Here is a 22,248-nt window from a genome sequence, read left to right on the forward strand (position 1 = left end):
TTAAAGGCCTAAAGATCCAGAGGATCCCATCTAGAATTATTATGAATAGATAGAACAGGACTGAACACTCATCTAAAACAAATTTCCTAGGGGGTATCCAATCAGAGCCCTAAAGAACAGAAATCCACCAAGGTAACCCAGAAGTAATAGGTACAGGTAATTGGCCACAACCCAACAATTGGATTGAGTTTTCAACTATCATAGAATCATATCCATGATAGAAAACATGTGACTGATAGGCATAGGTCCAAGGAATCAAGAAAACATTATAAATGATCATAAAAGTCAGATTAGCATCTTAAGCAAACTGTCTACTTCTGATGTCATCTTCTTCTCATCCTAGTGTAGTGTAGTTTCCCCTGTTTGAGCATTGTTTTAAGGTGAGTTTGAGGTCAGCAGGCCTCTCTATGGACCAGTCCAGCTTAGGGGCCTTTGAAAGTGGGATTTAACTGAAGAGTCAGTTTCCCTTCAGTTTCACTGGGCATGACCTAGTTAAGAGTACCTGATAGAAAGGTCCTTCCATCCAGGTTGGAGACAGTTCCTTGAATTATGTCTTCTTCCAGTCTTGATTGAAGGTCATGTGTAAGGCATCTGATCTTCATCCAAAGAAAGATTACTGCGATAAGCTTCAGAAACAACCCTAGAGTGTCCCAAATTTGTCTGTACTCCCCAAGGAGGTGGATGGGTGCACGGGGCCGCTGCTGGTACCAAAGCTCTGGTTCCTCGTGCAGTCCAGTCGAAGGAGGGAAATCCACTCTGGGTCCCTTCGTGGTCGCCATAAGTGTCAACTAAAAGAAGATGTACAACTTGAGAGTTGTGAGTTAAGTTTTAATTTGGGCCAAAATGAGGACTGCAGCCCAGAAGGCAGTATCTCAGATGGCTCTAGCAACCATAAATTTGTTCTTTAATAAGTCTGTGCGTCTCTTTCTGTTTTGTAAGTAAGTTCATTTGTATCATTTCTTTCCAGATTCCACATATAAGGGATATCATATGATATTTCTCTGTCTGACTGACTTCATTCAGTATGACACTCACTAGGTCCATCCATGTCGCTGCAAATGGCATTATTTCTTTGTTTTTGATGAAAAGAAGGCTGAGTAATATTCCATTGTATATTTATACCATATCTTCTTTATCCATTCCTCTGTCCGTGGACATTTAGGTTGCTTCTATGTCTTGGCTATTATAAACAGTGCTGCAATGAACATAGATGTATGTGTATCTTTTGGATCATGTTTATCTGCAGATATATGCCCAGGAGTTGGATTGCAGGGTCATTTGGTAGCTCTATTTTTAGTGTTCTCCATAGTGGTTATACCAATTTACATTCCCACCAACAGTGTAGGAGGGTTCCCTTCTCTCCACAACCTCTCCAGCACTTACTGTTTGTGAATTTTTTGATGATAGCCATTCTGAGTGGCTTAAAGAGATGTCTTATAGTTTTTATTTCTATTTTTTTAGTAATTAGTGATGTTGAACATCTTTTCATGTGCCTATTGGCCATCTGTTTGTCTTCTTTAGCTCAGCTAGTAAAGAATTTGCCTTCAATGCAGAAGTCCAGTTCAGTTCCTGGGTTGGGAAAATCTGCTGGAGAAGGGATAGGCTACCCACTCCAGTATTCTTGGGCTTCCCTTGTGCTCAGCTGGTAAAGAATCCTCCTGCAATGTGGGAGACCAGGGTTCAATCCCTGGGTTGGGAAGATTCCCTGGAGAAGGGAAAGCTACCCACTGCATTATTCTGGCCTGGAGAATTCCATGGACTGGATGTATAGTCCATAGCATCGCAAAGAGTTGGACATGACTCAGTGGCTTTCACGTTCATGTCTTCTTTGGAGAAGAGATTATACAGGTCTTTTACCCATTTTTTAAGTGGGCTGTTTGTTTTGATGCTGTTAAGTGTCATAAACTGTATGTAAATTTTGGAGACTAATCCCGTATCAGTCACATCATTTGCAAATATTAATATTTTCTCCCAATTTGTGTGTTATCTTTTCATTTTGTTCATTGTTTCCTTTGCTGTGCAAAAAGTTTTGAGTTTAAGTGGGTCCCACTTGTTTATTTTTGTTTTTATTTCCATTATTCTGGAAGATAGATCAAAAAAGATACTGCTGTGATTTATGTCAGAGAGTGTTCTGCCTATGTTTTCCTCTAGAAGTTTTATATTAAAAGTGTCCAGTCTCACATTTAGGTCTTTAATCCATGGTTATTTTTTAACATGATAACTATGGCATAAGCATAATTTGAGTATTATGCAGCCTGGAGAAAATCTGCACTTTATGAAGGATGATTCCATGACATCAAGGTTAACTATAAGGAGGACAAGAAGAAAGCAACTTCTTGAAGACAACACTCAACAAGAAAACCTTGAAGATGCTGACACCCCAGGTCTTTCCAGTGCCCAAATGAAGCTGCATGGTCAACAAATGCCTAAATTGGTATTTATGGCACCAGAATTTATATCAGGTTTTCCTTACCTAGCTTAGGGAAACTTCTTGTGCAAAGATGTCCCATTGTTTTTTAAGGATATCCTCATTTTTAAGATTTGGGGATTCTGATTCTTCAAGTGGTTCCTGTTACTAACAAATGACCAATATTTGTTAAATGTTTCTTTGTATGTACCAAAAAGTATTTAAAATTCTGCCAATTTCACTTCATATCTGTTACTTCTACCTATTACTCAGTCCTAACTTGACTACTTATTTATTCATTATTTCAACCAACACATCTTGACCACCTACCATATGCGGTTTGGAGGCTGTTGATTATAGGTGACAGACTAAAGCGGTATCTGCAGTAGTGGACACAAGTGGTAGGATTTTGGATTTATTTTGAAGGTAAAGCTGACAACACAGAATCAAAGATGACTCTTAAAGCTTTGGGTCTAAATAAGTGGGATGAAATTACCATTTCCTGGGATGGATAAGACCGTAGAAAAGGCAGGTTTAAGATGAGGATGATTTTGGATATGTTGAGCTCAGGATGCCTATTAAATATCTAAGTGGTGATGCAAATAAATACATAAGTTTGGAGTTCAGGGAAGAGGTTGGGGCTAGATGTATAAATTTGTGAGTTGTAAGCTCAAAGATGGTATTTAAAACTATGAGCTTGGATGAGATCACGTAGGGAATGATGTAAGTAGAGGAAAGGTCTGAGCCTGAGGCCAAGACATTCCAGCTATAGAGGAGAAAAAATTTTCCTTGACCTTCTTCCTCGCCTGTATCTGAAAATTAAAGTGACAGTTTAGCAGGAGAAATGTATACGAATTTACTCTAAGTTTTACATGACACAGTAGGCTTCATAAGGAAATGAAGACCCAAAGAGACAGATCTGTGTGTTTTTTGCTAGGCTTGATGAAGCGTGGACAGTCACGGGAAAGAATGTGGTAGATAAGGAGTAAGAGGTAAACTCAGTGAACTGGGACACTCAGTATAGCCTGTTTGTTCAGATTCTTCTCAGCATCCCTTCATTTCCTGAGATAAGGAGGCTCCTTTCCTCTGTGTCTAGGGAGGACACCTCTCACCTGGGATTTGTGATCTGATGCAGCAGAGAAGAGAGGGGGTGTCAGAGTGACCTTCCTGCTTCTGCCTATTTACTCAGACTCCTTCAGTTCATAATATTCACTGCCAAGGTGCCATATTTGGGGGTAGCATGTCCTGAATCCCATAGCACTTAGAGATTAGACAAGAAAGAACCAGGAGAGGAGACTGAGAAGTGGGCAATAGGAGAAGAACCATGAAGGAGTGGTATCCTGGCAGCCAAATAAGTGAAACAAGGGTTTCAGGTTGAAAAGAATGATCCACTGTTGTCAGTGAAATGAAGACAAAGAAGTGACCGTTGGATTTGACAACATGCAAGTTACTAATAATGATCTTTCCAAAAAATGGGTTTTGATGGATGGGCATGAAAACCTGATGAGAATAGGAGACGTGAAGCTAGCAAATGAAAAAAAAACCAAGACAAAAACTCTTTCTATGCATTTTGTGTAAGGCAAGCAGAGAAATGGGGTAGCAACCAGAAATAGATGTGAAGTCAGTGAGAGTTATTTATTATGTTTTTGTAGTTTTTTATTTGGCTGTACTGGGTCCTCACTGCTTTATGTGAACTTTCTGTAGCAGCGACTAGTGGAGTCTGCTCTTGGCCGCGCACGGCTTCTCGTTGTGGCGGCTTCTCTTGTTGCGAAGCCCTAGAGCGTGGTGGCTCAGTAGTGATGCACGGGCTCAAGTGCTCCGAGGCATGTGGAATCTTCCTGGACCTGGGATCAAACCTGCATTGGCAGGCGGATTCTTAACCACTGGATCATCAAGGAAGTCCCATCAAGGGGAGGTTTTATGGTAGGAGATATTAGACATCATGGTGGTACAACATTGGAAATGAGCCAGCCACTCTATATAGCGAAGAGAATGACTTTGAGTTCAGTTTAAGCAGAGCTTATTTTCCACCTGGTTCAGTATCTTTGCCTGGAGAATTCCGTGGACAGAGGAACCTGGTGGGCTACAGTCCATGGGGTCCCAAAGAGTCAGACATGACTGAGTGACTAACACTTTTACTTTTTTCGGGTTCTGAGAGCTTCCCTCCTAAGTAGTTTGGCATTTGCTTCTGCAAGGTGTCCCCACGGACACCACCAGCCCAAGACTCATTCTCATGTTAATTTTTCAGCTTGAGATTTTCCACACCAAGCAAGCAAAATAAATTTGGACTCCAGAACTTCACAAAGCACAACCTTGGGTTTGATATCTCACCTAGGGACTTTTTTTCCCTCAACCAAGGCCTTACAAAGACAAACTTTCTTTGCCTTTTCTCTGGACTTAGGGGCAAAGTTTACTATTCCATTTTCAATAACCCTTAGAGGGTTCCAATTTCTGTTACTGATAAAAACCAGAGCCCATGTTGCTGCCCCAGCAACTCAGCCATACCTTTTAAGTTTTGACTGAATTTTAGCCAGCATCTCTAGAGATTTGTGACCAGAAGTTTCAGTACTTTCTAGACCACCACTTTGCTATAATCAGAAATCATCTCCCTTCATTCTTCACCTGGCTAATTCCTAATTGCCTTTGAGGTCTCAACTTAAATGTGACTTCTCAGAGAGGTATTCCCTAACACACTCCATCCCAATTTAGTTTATACTTTTATACCAAGAGCACCCTCCTTCTGTCTTAGCACTTGTCATTTATAACTCCACATGAATATTTGTTTAATGCTGATACTCCCTTTAGGTTAAAAACTACATAGAGGCAAGAAAGAAGCCTATTTAGTTTACCATATAGCAGAAGGTCTGATTTATAGAAGATGCTCAATCCAGGTTCTGTGACTGAACAAATGATTGTCTAAAAATCAAACAACTAAGAGTAGAACTAACTACCCTTCCCTGGTGGCTCAGCTGGTAAAGAATCTGCCTGCAATGAGGGAGACCTGGGTTCGATCCCTGGATTGGGAACATTCCCCTGGAGAAGAGAATGGCTATCCACTCCAGTATTCTGGCCTGAGGAATTCCATGGACTGTATAGTCCATGGGATCACAAAGAGTCAGAGGACTTCCCAGGTGGCTCAGTTGTAAAGAATCTGCCTGCTAATGCAAGAGACACAGGAGATGCCAGTTCCATCCCTGGGTCAGGAAGATCCCCTGGAGAAGGAAATGGCAACCCATTCCAGTATTCTTGCCTGGAAAAATCCCATGGACACAGGAACCTGGCAGGCTTCAGTCCATGGAGTCTCAAAGAGTCAGAGACAATTGAGCACTTACGCACAAGAGTAGTGTAGGGACTTCGCTGCCTGTCCAGTGGTTAAGACTCTACATTTCCACTGCCAGGGGCACGGGTTCGATCCCTGGTCAGGGAACTAAGTTTCCACATAAAAAGAGTATTACATGGTATCCTGAAACCTGTTATCTTCTGTGTCTTGGAGATGATATTCTCTAAGGAGAAAGTATTTTTAGTGGAAAAATGACAGCCGTTTCTGTCATTTCACTTGGCTCGTCTTAGAGAGGCCGTGTTACTCCAGTGTTGGTAACCACTGTGTCTTTTCCTCTCTAGAATGGAGATCTCCTCTCATCAGTCTCACCTCCTGCAACAACTGAATGAGCAGCGCAGGCAGGATGTATTTTGTGACTGCAGTATTCTGGTTGAAGGGAAGGTCTTCAAAGCCCATCGAAATGTCTTATTTGCTAGTAGTGGCTACTTTAAAATGCTTCTTTCTCAGAACTCCAAGGAGACAAGTCAGCCAACCACAGCGACATTTCAGGCCTTCTCCCCTGACACCTTTACAGTTATCCTGGACTTTGTCTATTCTGGCAAGCTCTCTCTCACAGGTCAGAATGTCATAGAAGTGATGTCAGCTGCTAGCTTCCTTCAGATGACTGATGTCATCAGTGTATGTAAGACCTTTATTAAATCTTCGTTAGACATTAGTGAGAAAGAAAAGGATCGCTATTTCAGCCTCTCTGATAAAGATGCCAATTCTAATGGTATAGAACGCTCCTCTTTTTATAGCAGTGGCTGGCAAGACGAAAGCAGTTCTCCTCGTCCTCACCTAAGCCCGGATCAAGGATCAGGTATAATAAGCGGGAAATCTTGGAGTAAGTATAATTACCATCCAGTGTCCCAAAGGAATACTCAGCAGCCTCCGGCCAAGCATGAACAAAGGAAAGATTCCATTAAAAAGTCCAAACATTTGAGGTTGTCACAGCCTTCTGAAATGGCTCATTATAAGTCAAGCAAACGAGAAGCACGGACATCTGATTCTTCCAGCCATGTTTCCCAGTCTGAAGAACAGGCACAGATGAATGTGGAAATGGACTCTACTCCTGTTAGCTATCAGTATAGTCAAGGATCTGATGTCACGTCGAGAAGTTTTCCAGGTACCCAAATAGAGAATTAGTCCTGTCAATCGGGTTCCAAGACTCCAGTGTAAATCAATCCTATCTCAACATGCCCTTGCTTTTAAGGCAGTTGAACCAAGTATGTTTTTTCCCCCTTTTTAAAAGGTCATACTTCTCTAATGAAATCTATGCATAAAAGGTAAATTTTTAAAATTAAAATATTGGATACATTTAGTAAGTCAAAACAATAGAGTTCTGAGGGTCAGAAACCCATGATTTTCCAGACCTGCTTTTCTGTAGATGATTAGATTACTGTTAGATGTTTACAGTTCTTTTGTAAATGGCTCAGTCCTAACATATATTCGATTTATTTTTAAAAGTTTTATATTGTAGTACAGCTGATTAACAATGTTGTGTTAGTCTCAGATGTACATCAAAGTGATTCAGTTATACACCACACTTTCACTTTAAATAGTTTATTTTTTCTGAGTATTCACTCAGGAGGAGTATTTTTATATAGAAAAATTAAATAGAGCAATCATGCATATTGGCAAAGGTTCACAGCCCTAATACCTAAAATAAATTAAATCTGATTTTATTAAAATATAAATGTGTAATTTTAAAAAACATAACATTGATACTGTAATTCTGTGTGAAACACCATGAGATATCTCATTTCTATGATAGTAAAATGCAGAGAAATTATGTAGGCTAATAGTTTCAAAGTAGAGAACAAGGATTAGAAATGCATATCATCTAGTCCTCCCAATTAATCAGTTAGCAGATTTGCTTAGTAGTTTGAAAAGTGAAAATGAAAGTTGCTCAGTTGTGTCCAAGTCTTTGGGATCCCATAGACTATACAGTCCATGGAATTCTCCAGGCCAGAATATTGGAGTGAGTAGCCTTTCCCTTCTCCAGGGGATCTTCCCAACCCAGGGATCAAACCCAGGTCTCCTGCATTGCAGGCAGATTCTTTACCAGCTAAGCTATAAGGAAAGCCCAAGCATACTGGAGTGGGTAGCCTACCCCTTCTCCAGCCGATCATCCCAGCCTAGGAATTGAACCGGGGTCTCCTGCATTGCAGGTGGATTCTTTACTAATTGAGCTATCAGGGAAGCCACGCTTAATAGTTTACATGTGAATTTAAAGGAAAATTGTGATAAAATAAAACTGCAGAGCATAATATTTAGAAAAAATTCCATATATATATATATATATGTACAGAGAATAGTATAATTAACCCCATGCACCTATTATTACCCAGTCCCACTCATGACCAGTCTTGTACCTCTGCCCTTGACTCTTCCCCCTTGTTAATAATTTTTATTGTACATAGGATATTCAGAATACAAACAATTTTTATGTACATTATTTGAAAACAGCATCCACTGTATCTCTGCTCTGCTCCGTTCAGTCATGCCCAACTCTTTGTGACCCTTTGGTTCCACCAGGCTCCTCTGTCCATGGGATTTTTCAGGTAAGAATACTGGAGTGGCTTACCATTTCCTCCTCCAAATCTTCCCCTTTTTAAGTAAATCTCAGACATCATATGCCTTCATCTGTAAATATTTCAAAATGTGTCCCTAAAATATAAATTTAGAAAAACTATAATACCATTATTATCATATGTAAATAAAATTAACCAGTACTTAATATCACTAAAAGCCAGTCAATATTCACATTTCCCTGGTTGTGATATAAATTTTAGAAAATAATCTTGTTGCAGATAACATATTTAAAAACAATATCCACCCCAACTGACTTTTAAAAACAATAGCCACCCCAACTGACTTTTACTAATCACATTTTCCTGTAGGATACTCACATGAAAATACTTAAGATTGTATCATATTGCAAAGCTTATTGAAAATCCGGAGGAGCTCTACCACTGACCAAGGCAAACAGATATAACAGAGTAAATATGGGAAATCTTTGTCACATTTTATTTTATTTTATTTTATAATTTTATTTATTTATGATTTGGCTGCACTGGGTCTTAGTTGTGGCACATGGGATCTAGTTCCCTGACCAGGGACTGAACCCTGGCCCCCTTCATTGGGAGCTTGGAATCTTAGCCACTGGACCACCAGGGAAGTCCCCTTTGTCGCATTTTAAAACAGCAAAAAAGTTATCCTTTCTTGGGCTTTGCACTTTTATAATTCTAAGTTATTTAAATCCAACTTCAATAATGAACAGTTGAGGGACTCCCTTGGTGGTTCAGTTGCTCAGACTCTGTACTTCCAGTGCAAGGAGCATGAGCTCAATCCCTGGTGGTGGAACTAAGATCCCACATGTCATATGGCACAGCCAAAAAATAAAAACAAATAAAATAACAGTAAGAATAATAAAATAATTTTAAAAAAATAAATGACAGCTGAATTTAACTATTAAATTGATGATGTTTGCCTCCAACTATAAGTGACGTTTTGAATCCATATGAGTTTTAAAACTAAAGGTTAAAATATCCTTGAAACTTTTTCACCTTTGAAAGAAAAGCAGTACAACTGTATGACAGGTAAGAGCAGGGGGATAAATATGTGTAAATAAAATAAGTTACTTAAAAACATAAACAGTGAGCACTTTAACTTTTGGAGTGTGTCTACAGTTTTAAAATCGTAAAGAATCCACCTGCTAATGCAGGAGACACAGGTTCAACTGCTGGGGAGGGAAAAATCCCCTGGAGAAGGAAATGGCAACCCCAACTCCAGTATTCTTGCTTGGAAAATCTTATGGACAGAGAAGCCTGGTGGGCTACAGTCCATGGGGTCGTAAAGAGTCAGACACAATTGAACAATTAAACACGCAGCTACCAGTTTACTTTCAAATCTGGTGACTCTAAGACATTAAATAAAAAGATAAGTGGGACAGTGTAAATTACCCAGACTTTGTAAATAAATCAGATCCTGAAGTTATAGTTCTGTACTTAGGATAACATCAACAATCTAGTCTTTGTAAAATGTCTTCCTTCTCCTTTTTGCCTACCTTTGTGAGACTGGACTCGCCAGCCCCTTTTGGATTCTTGATGTTATTAGAATTGTGGTGACGAACTTTCCAGTAATTTGATCAAACTGTCTCTGACAGATGACCTGCCCAGGATGAGGTTCAAGTGTCCGTACTGCACACACGTGGTGAAGCGGAAGGCAGACCTCAAGCGCCATCTTCGTTGTCACACTGGAGAAAGACCCTACCCCTGTCAAGCTTGTGGGAAAAGATTTAGCCGGCTCGACCATCTAAGTAGCCATTTTCGAACAGTATGTATATGGTTTTTCATTGTTTCACTTTTAGGAAATAGATGCATTTATCTTTCTTAGGATAACTGAGTTTGCTAGGAAAATCTTTTCATATAACTCTACAATATTGTTTTAAATTTCCAATTTAATGTTTTTACTTTGCACGTAATGCATTATCTTATTTGTTGATTTTATTTCTTGGCTGCTCAGGATCTTTGTTGCTGCATGAAGGCTCTCGCTAGTTGGGGCAGTCAGGGGCTACTCTCTAGTTGTGGCATGCTGGCTTCTTATTGTGGTGGCTTCTCTTGTGGAACACGGGCTCTAGAGGACAGGCTTCAGTAGTTGTGGCGCACAGGCTTAGTTGCCCCCCAACATGTGGGATCTTCTTGGACCAGGGATTGAACCCCTGTCCCCTTCATTGGCAGGGGTATCCTTAACCACTGGACCACCAGGGAAGTCCCTATATATTTTTAAGTCTCCTATGAAACCCTGAAGTAAGGGATGTTCTTTTTTTTAAAGCTCTTATTTTTGGCTGCGCCGAATCTTCATTGCTGCGAGCAGACTTTGTCTAGTTGTGAGAGGGGGCTACGTTTGTTACGGTGTGGGGGGCTCTCCTTGTGGTGGCTTCTCTTGTTGTGGAGCAGGGGCTCTAGAGCACAGATTCAGTAGTTGTGCACAGGCCTAGTCACCCCGTGGCATGTGGAATCTTCCTGGACTAGGAACTGAACCTGTGTCCCCTGCATTGGTAGGCAGACTCTGGACATTGGACCACCAGGAAAGTCCAAGCGACATTCTTTTGAATATCCATCTCAATTCACTTAAAATCTTAACATGTTTTTATATGCCAGCCATTTCAGAGCCAAAGATAATGTAAATTATAAAAATGTGTAGGTCAGAATCACCGCTGCAGATACTCAGCGTCCACTAGTGATTCATGCATCCTTGTCTGGTAGGCTGTCAGTCTGCTTTCTGCTGTCTGACGTCCACACTGCACCCTCTTCGTCACGCCTCTCCAGTTTCTCTAGTCTCCTCAAGGAAGGGAATAAGAAGGGTTAGACAGTGACTCTCAATCAGGGAGTGGGCTGTCAGCAGTCAGAAGGATCTCAGGGAATTTTCTGTTGAGTGCTCTGGTGGTTTAACAAGGTAGTGACATAGGATTTATTCCGCTGTTCATCTTGCAGCAAGAAGTTTTTCAAAATCTGTGGAGTGTTACTCATACTTTTATTCCACTTATACAAACTCCTTTTAATTTTGAAGAGCATTGGGTCACTTGGTACATTACTTTATAGTTATTTATTCAACAAATATATATTGAGCATTCTGTGGGCCAGACCCTTTTCTACATGCTAGGTATATGGCAGTGAGCAAAACAAACTCTGCCTTCCTTAATTTCTGAAGCGAAATTTTTTTAAATTAAAATAACCTTTTATTATTCCAAAAGCAATAAGTATGCATTATAAAAAGCAAGAAAATAAATAGAAGTAAGAATAAGAAAATAAAAATATCGTATTTACCACCTAGATAGTTCTATTCTTAACACTTTATCATGAGCCTTCCCTGGTGGTTCAGCGGTAAAGAATATGCCTGAGACACGGGTTTGATCCCTGGTCTGGGAATATTACTGAGCCAGTTGTTTTACAAAACATCCTACATCTGGGTTTCTCTGCTTGCTTCTACATGGTGTCATTTAGCTTGTCCTTCTATCCCCCCTGCATTTTCCAAAAACTAGACGTTTAGTCTAAAGGGTTAATGAATTCAAATTAAATACTTTCATCAAGGAAGAAATTGTGTATTTCTTATTGTATCACCTCAGGAGGGGCTTCCCTGGTAGCTCACCTGGTAAAGAATCCACCTGCAATGCAGGAGACTCTGTTTTTGATCCCTGGGTTGGGAAGATCCCCTGGAGGAAGGCATTGCAACCCACTCCAGGGTTCTTGCCTGGAGAAGCCCCATGGACAAGAGAAGCCTGGTGGGCTACAGTCCATGGGGTCGCTATGAGTCAGAAATGACTGAGCAGCTAAGCACAGCACAGCACATCGGGAGACACATAGTATCTGGTGGGCCCATCATTCGGTTACGATTGATCTCTGGATTAGGGTGTTGATACCATTGCATTATAATTAGAAAAAGAATCTCTGTGGAACTATTTTGGTATTATATGACTATTTCCCCATCAATATTAATTTAATAATATTAATACCAATTGGTAATCTCTGTCCAAATTATTAATTTTACTTGGAGTTGTGAAATGATTTACTGATTTTATCCTTCCTTCTGTATTACTAGCTGGAATTCTATAAAGTAAAGCTTTCCTTCATCACCTGGGGCTATTTGGTTACTTTGAAATAGGGTTCCTACAGGAAAAGCAATATAAATGTTTATTTCCCTTTAATTAGCAATTTTCAGAGTAAGGAGTTGATTTAATAGTAGGCTCAAATGATATATGAGTTTCTTCTGGCTTTATTTTTTTTTTTAATAATATACAGTCTCATGAATTTTCATTGATTTATTGTGTTTGGATCCATAACAGTTATTCTTTTTGATCCTCAGATTTTCAAATTTGTGCAGTGGGGACCCTTGAAGCTGGCTCACAACCCATTAAATTTTCAAAGTGTCTTAGTTTTCTGGCTTTTAAAGAGCCCTAGGCCCGTCTTGTACTTCCCCAGACACAAAACTGGAATCAGCCTTTTCTCAAAGGAGCTATGGTACATTTCAGTGGGGGATGAAATTAGAAACCAACATTTGAACACCCAGGGCACTCACTGTTATTAGGGCACTCTTTTTATATTCTTTCTGAACTGATGGTGGTTTAGTCGCTAAGTCATGTCCAACTCTTACAACTCCATGAACTGTAGCCCACCAGGCTCCTCTGTCCATGGGGTTCTCTAGGCGAGAATACTAGAGTGGATTGCCATTTCCTTCTCCAGGGGATCTTCCAGACCCAGGAATCGAACGCGGGTCTTCTGCATGGCAGGCAGATTCTTTACCGACTGAGCTATGAGGGAAGCCCCTTTCTGAGCTAGAAGATGCATATTTTTAAAGTAATGGGTTCCTGATAATATTTTCAATTTTAACATTCCAGTGTTTCACTTAATTTCTTTGTCTTCTTAATTGTGTTGGATTTGAAGGGGGATGATCATGAATCTGTGTCAGAACTTTGTAACAAGAACAATGCCTCATATGATAACCATAATACTGCTACTGTCTCAGGAGAAATAAAGATACACTTAAAATTACGTACTTTCATGGGGAGGGAGGTGGGAGGGGGGTTCAGGATGGGGAACACATGTAAATCCATGGCTGATTCATGTCTATGTATGGCAAAAACCACTACAATATTATAAAGTAATTAGCCTCCAACTAATAAAACTAATTGGGAAAAAAAAATTACATACTTTCAGCATTTACTGAGTAATATGTCAGTGGTTAAGCAGAAGATAATAAGTGTATTGAGTGTTAGTCCCATACATATTCTTAGCTATGTTACCAGACTGCATTAGTTTTCTTGGGTTTTTTGATTACTTTGTATTTGGTGGCCTACTTCATAGCATTCCAACTTTATCTGAATGAAGATGCCATAAACATTAATTTAGCTTTATATAGTTAATATTATGTAATAATTTTTAGGTTAGAATCTATAATCTACTGCTCTGATAGCTATTGAACAAAGTTATTTATTACTAACTATAATATATGATTATTCATCAATTATAACCTCTTCCCAGAGCATTTCACACATATTAACTCATTTGGTCCACACAACCTGAAGTGTATCCCTATTGGTAATAAGGGAGCAATTAGGAATGATAATAGACCAATATATAGCAGAACCACCATCTTGGTTGTTTGTAACTAGTATCCATTCTGGTCATCAGGCTTTTATTCTGTTTGCGTGGTACCCATATATTACCGGAGAAGGCAATGGCACCCCACTCCAGTACTCTTGCCTGGAAAATCCCATGGACGGAGGAGCCTGGTAGGCTGCAGTCCGTGGGGTCGCTACGAATCGCACACGACTGAGCGACTTCACTTTCACTTTTCACTTTCACACATTGGAGAAGGAAATGGCAACCCACTCCAGTGTTCTTGCCTTGAGAATCCCAGGGATGGGGGAGCCTGGTGGGCGGCCGTCTATGGGGTCGCACAGAGTCGAACACCACTGAAGTAACTTAGCAGCAGCAGCAGCTTACCTTACCAGTTGTTAAATACTTTGACAGTCACCCTGGAGGTAGGTTTCTGTTTTAAACGACTTGCTTCACTATGCATGGTTAGTAAATGACAAGATTAGAAAATGACAGAAGCAGAACTAGTACCTAAGCCTTCCAATTCCTTGACTAGTCTTCTTTCTACTACCTCTTTCATTAATAAAAGTGGCAATAATCCTTACATCAAAAAATATTCTTTGATAAATTTACATTTGGGACATTATTTTTTCTTCCTCAAGCAAAATAACAAAATAGTTTTTTCTCCTGAATTAAGGTATTTAAAGTCCTTAGAATAGTATATGGCAGATATTAAGTGTTTGCAATTATTATTATTCTGGGAATATGTCCCGTGTTACCTCAGATATAAAAATACTATTGGATTAAGGGATATGTGAAATTATTAAGTATGTAATGTTAACCATGAAAACATAATAGACATTATTTAGAGAAAGCTAGTGTTTGATATTTCTGTGACATTACTTTATTACCAAAACCTGTGACCTTTTTCTAATAAACTAGATGTTAATTTAATATCATTGCTTGGCTTTGACATGTTAAATTTACGAACTGGTACTTAGAATATCAAACTATTCTGCTGTTGAAAAATCTTTTTTTTTAATCGCTATTTAATTCTCTACACAGATTCACCAGGCATGCAAACTTATCTGCAGAAAATGCAAGCGCCATGTGACTGACCTAACAGGTCAGGTGGTACAGGAAGGAACGCGGCGCTACAGACTCTGCAATGAGTGCCTTGCTGAGGTTGGCATAGACAGCCTCCCCATTGATCTGGAGGCTGAGCAGCACCTTATGTCCCCAGCAGATGGAGACAAGGATTCCAGATGGCACATGGGTGAAGATGAGAACAGATCCTACGTGGAGATAGTCGAGGATGGGTCTGCCGACCTAGTCATACAACAGGTGGATGATAGTGAAGAAGAAGAAGAAAAGGAAATAAAGCCCAACATCAGGTAGCTGGAATGTGAACCAACAGAGCCTACAGCTTTCACTGACATTCTTGTGTCACTCTTTCCACAGTCAGAGTCTAATCAACAAATTATCAGATCAAGTTAAAAGTAATGACCTGACGCCACTTGCATGCTTTCTGAACAGGCCATTGTATCCATTCTGAACTTTACCGCCCTAAAATCTGTTGCTGCACTAGAAAGACCTAGCTTGAGTTGACACGCTGGATGAGCAATTAATCCTCTTACTTTTATTGTGTTACAGAAATACCTTTTTTTAAAAAATATTGAAAAACCTACTTAGGGAACTTTTTTCAAAGAAAGTATTTTCAATAAATTCACCACAACCAAACTTTATATAAAATAATTTCAAAGTGTTTCAAAATTATGTAAACTACCACTATTGAATTTTCACAGGGAACTAGGTCAGAGCACATTTAAGGGTCTGGAAACCTACCTGACTTAACTAATTAGACTTTCTGTTAACTTCAGATCTAAAACAACCTATCATTATTCCATTATCCTAAGGGTTTTAGGATTATGGCAGAAGGCAAGTCTAGAATGTTTGAAGTCGTTCATATTTGAAATTTTTGTCATTAAATTAGAAGTTACTCTTATGTAGTCAGTATTAAAAAAAAAAAAAAAAAAACATGGAAGCTGACCAGAAATTATATATAGACATCATTTTCTTAAAGCAGGAACCTAATATTGTCAACGTAGTTTTTGAAGATTGGTCAATATAGCTATCTTCCTCTCTAAAGTAAAAAAGGAAAATGAAAACTGGAGGTTCTTACCAGTTCTTGAGAGTAATTTCCTACATTTATATACTGCTGTACTATTTATAAAGTGCTCTTTCTTGCATTTCCCCACCTAATCAATTAGCAAGGTAGATAGCACTGTCTCTGATGTACAAATAAGGAAATTAAGGTCAGAAAGTGTAAGTGGTGGGACCAGAGATTGGACAGGTTTTGATTTTAAATAGTCCTCTTTCAGCTGTCTCTCCTTGAATTGTCAAACCTCACCAATCTGCAATAATTATAAAAGAAGCCTATAAGAATGAGAACGTATGAAAGAAGAGGAATTTAATCATCTTCGACAACATATAATACCTTGCACTAGAGCTATTCAAGAAGTGTCGAGCAATGTCCCTACAGTATCTATTGACATGTTTTTATGTTATTTATATGTAAAATTTATATATAAAACTATTTGAACAAGTTATCTAAGTTCTTTAAGATCTTTGCTTGTTTATGCAATTTTTCAAAACAAACTTTCTACTAGGATACAAAATGAAGTTTTAACTCCTCCCCTATATGAATTATAAAACATTCCAAAATTACAGTCAAAGTGAAGAAGCATTATTTTAGTTGTAAAGATTAAATACTAGAAGTAAAGAACTGTCCTTCATAAAAGTCTTGGCAAGTTATCCCAATTAAGCTTGTTTTAATTTAATTTTGACAGAGGCTCCATGTATTACTCTGTATTTTTAACTGCCATGACATACCTCAAGATAGTTTTTATGTTATTATTTTCTCTTATTCTTCAATTAACGATTGTCCTTAATACCAATTTGCAGGCTAAAGTGGTTAATTTCTTTCATTTTTTTTATTAATAGGTGATAACCACTTTGTTTTATGGTACTTACTTCTGATTTTTTTCAAGATTCTCCTGATGGTAAATTTCCAGTTGCTTCAAGACTGGATGGTGTGCATTGCATTTTTTATCTCCCAATATGACCATTCCTGAATCAGGAGTCTTAACAATTAAACTGTTATAAATGAGAGAGGGAACATAAGTATAAGATGATTCTGAACCATTGGAGCCAATAAGAAAAATGACAGATTTGAGCTTTATTTATAGAAATGAAGTCATGCTTGCATGTGTATACTTTAATGCACTTTATTCTATGACCTAAATGTTCTTTAATGCTACTATCTTCTGCATGCAAACATCAGCATGAATGTCAGCAAAGTCCACTGAACACAGTGCCACCAGCGCTTGTAGAGCCTTATCAGAGATATGCTTTCTCATAATTGTTTATAACAAGCATCGAGCAATCCCCTCAAAACAGCTATCAGATTCATCAGACTAGCACATCTGTTCTGTTATTTTAGTATATAAAAGAACATTTGTGACATGTTTGTAAGTTGTAAATAATAGCTACAGTATCATATCATATTTATCTAAGACTTTAGAGACCAATTCTTTTCTAGAGTGAAACTGTCGATTAATGGTTTCTAAGAAAACTGAATTCTTTGGCTCTTAAATGTGGGAAAATATTACATAGGGGTATAATCTGTTAATATAAACTTTATTTATGCCAAGATTTTTTTTAACATTAGGAAAATAATGGAAGTTGGTTAGACCAAAGTTTGATCTTATAAGAATGCTGTTTGTCAGCTTCTGAATACCCTTGTAAGTCTATCTATGGTCCTCAAGAGTATCTGGTTGATGGGATGAAGTTTTGCAAAAATAAAGCACCACTGCAGTCATGCCTAGTGTCTGGATGAAGCAAAATAGACTAGGTCGGTGGTTTAAAAGGGTATTTTTTTTAACTCAAGAAACACTTTTTTCAAATAAAATTTTTCATAGAGAAGTTCAGCATTTAAAGGAAACTAATAACAGAGCTGCTCTGGTTAAAGCTCCTTGCAAGCCTTTCCCCACACACTTGTGCAGAGCTCAGGAGTCCAACACTGAAAACCTTGGACTGGATCACTTTTTAAATTCCCTTTGAGCATTACAGTCTCACTTTATTACTCCTGCTACTCCCAGCACTTATAAGCTGGTAACCATAGAATCTCTTAGAGCAGCAAATCACATCTTTACAAGGTTTCTTCTATAGTTATCACATCTTAAGACCTTTTTCAGAACAAATTTGTCAATATTGTATGTTTGAGTGAGGAAATCAAACATGGTTACTGCTTTTATGTGGCCAAGTTACCACTCAATGGATAAAAAGTTTAATGTTTCAGTTACTTATGAGCTCAGAACTCAGTTCATTAAAGTTATTTTGCCAAGTCTTGCTAAGATGTATTGAAATTTCCATGCGTACTAGTTATATGTATTTGGAGGCCTAAACTTGATACTATGGAAAAAAAATCACTAAAAAAAAATATAGCATAAGATGTGTTTAACTGGGAAGCTTGATATTAGTAGGTACCAGAGGACCAAACTTTATAAATGGAAAGTTGTATGTTATTTTATATTAGAGTGGATCAGTATTACTATTTATCATTTATATAGCATTTTATATTTGCAAAGTATTTAATAATTTTTATGTTATTCTTTAAGTATCTATGAAATAGGATGTTTATCACATGAAAGGTAAAGAAATTAAGGCACAGAACAATAAAGCAACCTACCTAAGACAACCCAGTGAAACAATGCAGAAATTGGAATTAGAATGATCAGATTTTCTGAATCCTAGAATATCAACTTAAATCACTGAGGTGTGTTGTGTATTACTCTATTTTATAAGATGAGTTTATACAAATAACAATTGTTTTAAAGCTGACGTCATTGTATGTGGATAATAAATCCTATACAGAATAAATATTATGTAAAGGATGTGACTTTGGTTACAAGAGTTTCAATGATAAAGATTCAGATTGTTACACCAGTGGCATTATTTAGCCAGCTGCTTTATATATTGTAAAGTATAATTAATATTTTATTTTGATACAGGAGTTTCTTAACTATTGACGCTAATTGTGCCATGAAGAGACCAGAAAAATGAAATCCACAGAGAATCTCAAAACTTCATTTTCTAACTTGTCAGCCTTCTCCATAAAATATTAGTGCCAACAAAAAGTGAAATATATTAATAAGACAGACAGGAGAAGCCAGAGGACTAATTTTTAAAGGCAAATTTTTAAATTTCTTTTCTTTTTTTTTTGCAATGGAAAGTTTATTTTACTATATTTTACTTTATTTTGGCCATACTGACTGACCAGCATGCAGAATCTAAACTCCCCAACCAGGGACTGAACCCGTGCCCCCTGCAGGGGAAGCACTGAGTCCTAACCACTGGACTTCCAAAGTGAAAGAAGGTGAAAGTCTTTCAGTTGTGTCCAACTCTTTGAGACCCCATGGACACAGTCTACAGAGTTCTCCAGGCCAGAATACTGAAGTGGGTAGCCTTTCCCTTCTCCAGGGAATCTTCCCAACCCAGGGATTGAACCCAGGTCTCCTGCATTGCGGGCAGATTCTTTACCAGCTGAGCCACAAGGGAAGCCCAAGAATACTGGAGTGGGTAGCTTATCCCTTCTCCAGCGGATCTTCCTGACCCAGGAATCGAACTGAGGTCTCCTGCATTGCAGGTGGATTCTTTACCAACTGAGCTATCAGGGAAACCCTGGACTGTCAAGGAATTCCCCAAAGGCAAAACATTTTGAAATGTACTCACTTAAAAGGATGATAAACACTTTTCCTCATCTTTTTGTTTTCTTCACACCAGCAAAAACCATTGCATATTTCATCACTTTTAGATAGGAAGCCAGTAACCAGGGTAATGCCAGTCATGTCTTTACCTTTGAGCTTGATTTGATTATTTGCAAACATTACATTAAAGACAGCTTGTCAAGTATGTCTAAGAACTGATTATACTTTACTTCACTCTTTCAGATTTCTAAATGCACAGATCCATTATACAGTTTCTAGATTTGCTCATTGGGAAAATCTTTTTAATTCCTTATTGATATTATTTACAACTGTTTAATTCTTTTATTAACTTATTCAGCCCATAAGGGAAAAAATGGAACATTTTTACCTAGATAAGTAGTTCTCAATCTTGACTGCACTTTAGAATCACTTGTGGAGCTTTTAAAAACATGGATGCCTAATTAAAGCAGAATCTCTGGCAGATGGGGCCTGTGTATAAGTTTGTTTTTTTTTTTTTTTTAATATTCCTAGTGGTTCTTTTATGTGCAAAAAAAGGTCCCCTAGTCAAAGTTTCCCTTTGTCCCCCCACCCGCATAGATGCTAAGGATGGGCAGTAGAACCATTTCACCTTCCAGTCGACTGGTTTTCAACCCTATAATTAACGGGGGAGAATTTAAATATGGATGCTGAGTTCAAGAAAACATTTTTTGTGAAGTTTCAAGATACTGTGCATGTTCCCTCATCTAAAGTTTTTATTAGGATCAAATAATATGGACAGTAAATTAGTGGGTAATCTTAAAATAACCCATTTTTACTTTGGGATGTATTTGCATTCTTATTTTATTTTCAGTACCTATTGCAGCCTGAGAATTCACACAGTACTTCAGAGTAATAAAAGAACTATATTAGGATTATGTGACTGAAATACTATGTCCTGGAATTTTGCAAGCTTTAATGTTTCTTCACTTTTTATAAAGAAACCAGAATACTCTCCAAGCACTGGGAAACTTAATTGTTACACATTAATATTCCATCAATGAACTGAATTAATCCGTTTTTATTCAAGTTAAATGTCATACCAGAGAAATAGACTTGAAAGCAAGATGTCTTATTTAAAGAAGGCTTCAGATTAATTTGGAAACAAAAATAAATGTCTTTGCTTTATTTACTTCAAGTATTGCCATTAAACTTTTTTTTTTGAAAATAACTTGAAATGATTTTTACTTAGAGCATCATCCTCATTCTCACAGTTGAGGTTATGTTTGCAATTCAAACATGACGAGTGTATCTGTTCAGTAGTAGTGTGTATTGCAGACGCCACTGCTTAATCCCTTACCAAAAGAAAAAATTAATCCAATAACGAAGTGGCACTTCTTTGCAGAATTCAAAAAGGTTAAATGCTGAAATAAAAGAGATAGTGTGCCTTTTTTTGCATAGTTGAGTTGATTTAAAACTTTTTTCCCCCCTGGGGGGAAAAATTCGCAAGGAATACAGCATTGGAAAACAGAGCCTATAAGCATTGGTAACAGATACTCCAGTATTTGGGGGCCATGTTAAAAAAAATGAAAGCCCCATGTTTCTCCCTGACCACCAGCAATACTTACTCGCGCTCAGACGGATGGCCAGGTGGCTTCATATTCTTATTTTCGGGGAAGACTACACCAGTGAGGGATTGAAGAGTAAGAACTTTTCTTTTCCTTTTCAGTCCTATTCCCCCACTGGAAAGCTATCAGAGAGTCTGACAGTGAGACTCCCAAAGAGGGCCCCAACCTACTAGGCACACCTAGAGCTAGATTCTTGGCAGCAGGATAGTGAATAGAAAATGTGTTGTGCGTAGTGGGCACCTGATAAAGAGTCTCAGTTAGCCGGGTCTTTACTAGATCTAATGGCACTGAGCTAGGCACTTACTGCTCCCAATTTAAAACAGGAGTAAACTGAAGCTTAAGAACTGACCGCAAAGTCATCACAAGTCTAGCCCGCACAGTGGGTTGCCTCAGTTAAGATCAGTTCAGTCATTCAGTCGTGTCCGACTCTTTGCGACCCCATGGGCTGCAGCACGCCAGGCCTCCCTGTCCATCACCAGCCCCCAGAGTTTACTTGAACTCATGTCCATAGAGTCAGTGATGCCATTCAACTATCTCATCCTCCGTTGTCCCCTTCTCCTGCCTTCAATCTTTCCCAGCATCAGAGTCTCCTAGTGAATCATTTCTTCACATCAGGTGACCAAAGTATTGGAGTTTCAGCTTCAGCATCAGCCCTTCCAATGAAAATTCAGGACTGATTTCATTTAGGATAGACTTCTTGGGTCTCCTTGCAGTCGAAGGGACTCTAAAGAGTCTTCTCCAGCACCACAGTTCAAAAGCATCAATTCTTTGGCGCTCAACTTTCTTTATAGTCCAACTCTCACATCCATACATGACTACTGGAAAAACCATAGCTTTGACAAGACAGACCTTTGTTGGCAAAGTAATGTCTCTGCTTTTTAGTTGTGTCTGACTCTAAGACCCCATGGACTGTAGCCTACCAGACTACTCAGTCCATGGAATTTTCCAGGCAGGAGTACTGGAGTGGATTGCCATTCCCTTATCCAATGTCTCTGCTTTTTATGCTGTCTAGGTTGATCATAGCTTTTCTTCCAAGGAGCAAGTGTCTTTA

General features: G+C 38.5%; 1 protein-coding gene across 1 annotated transcript in view; it reads left to right on the forward strand.

Annotated features, from left to right (window-relative positions):
• ZBTB8A (zinc finger and BTB domain containing 8A) overlaps positions 1-20,761 on the forward strand; it is a 61,010-nt gene extending 40,249 nt beyond the window's left edge. The window contains exons 3-5 of the mRNA XM_020896080.2: positions 6,029-6,852; positions 9,895-10,064; positions 14,891-20,761. Of these exons, the coding sequence (XP_020751739.1) occupies positions 6,030-6,852; positions 9,895-10,064; positions 14,891-15,223 (1,326 nt within the window). The 5' untranslated portion in view covers position 6,029 and the 3' untranslated portion in view covers positions 15,224-20,761. The remainder of the gene's footprint in view (positions 1-6,028; positions 6,853-9,894; positions 10,065-14,890) is intronic.
• Positions 20,762-22,248: the final 1,487 nt, after the last annotated feature.

This window comes from Odocoileus virginianus, chromosome 30, assembly GCF_023699985.2.
Source record: "Odocoileus virginianus isolate 20LAN1187 ecotype Illinois chromosome 30, Ovbor_1.2, whole genome shotgun sequence".
NCBI classification, from domain to species: Eukaryota; Metazoa; Chordata; class Mammalia; order Artiodactyla; family Cervidae; genus Odocoileus; species Odocoileus virginianus.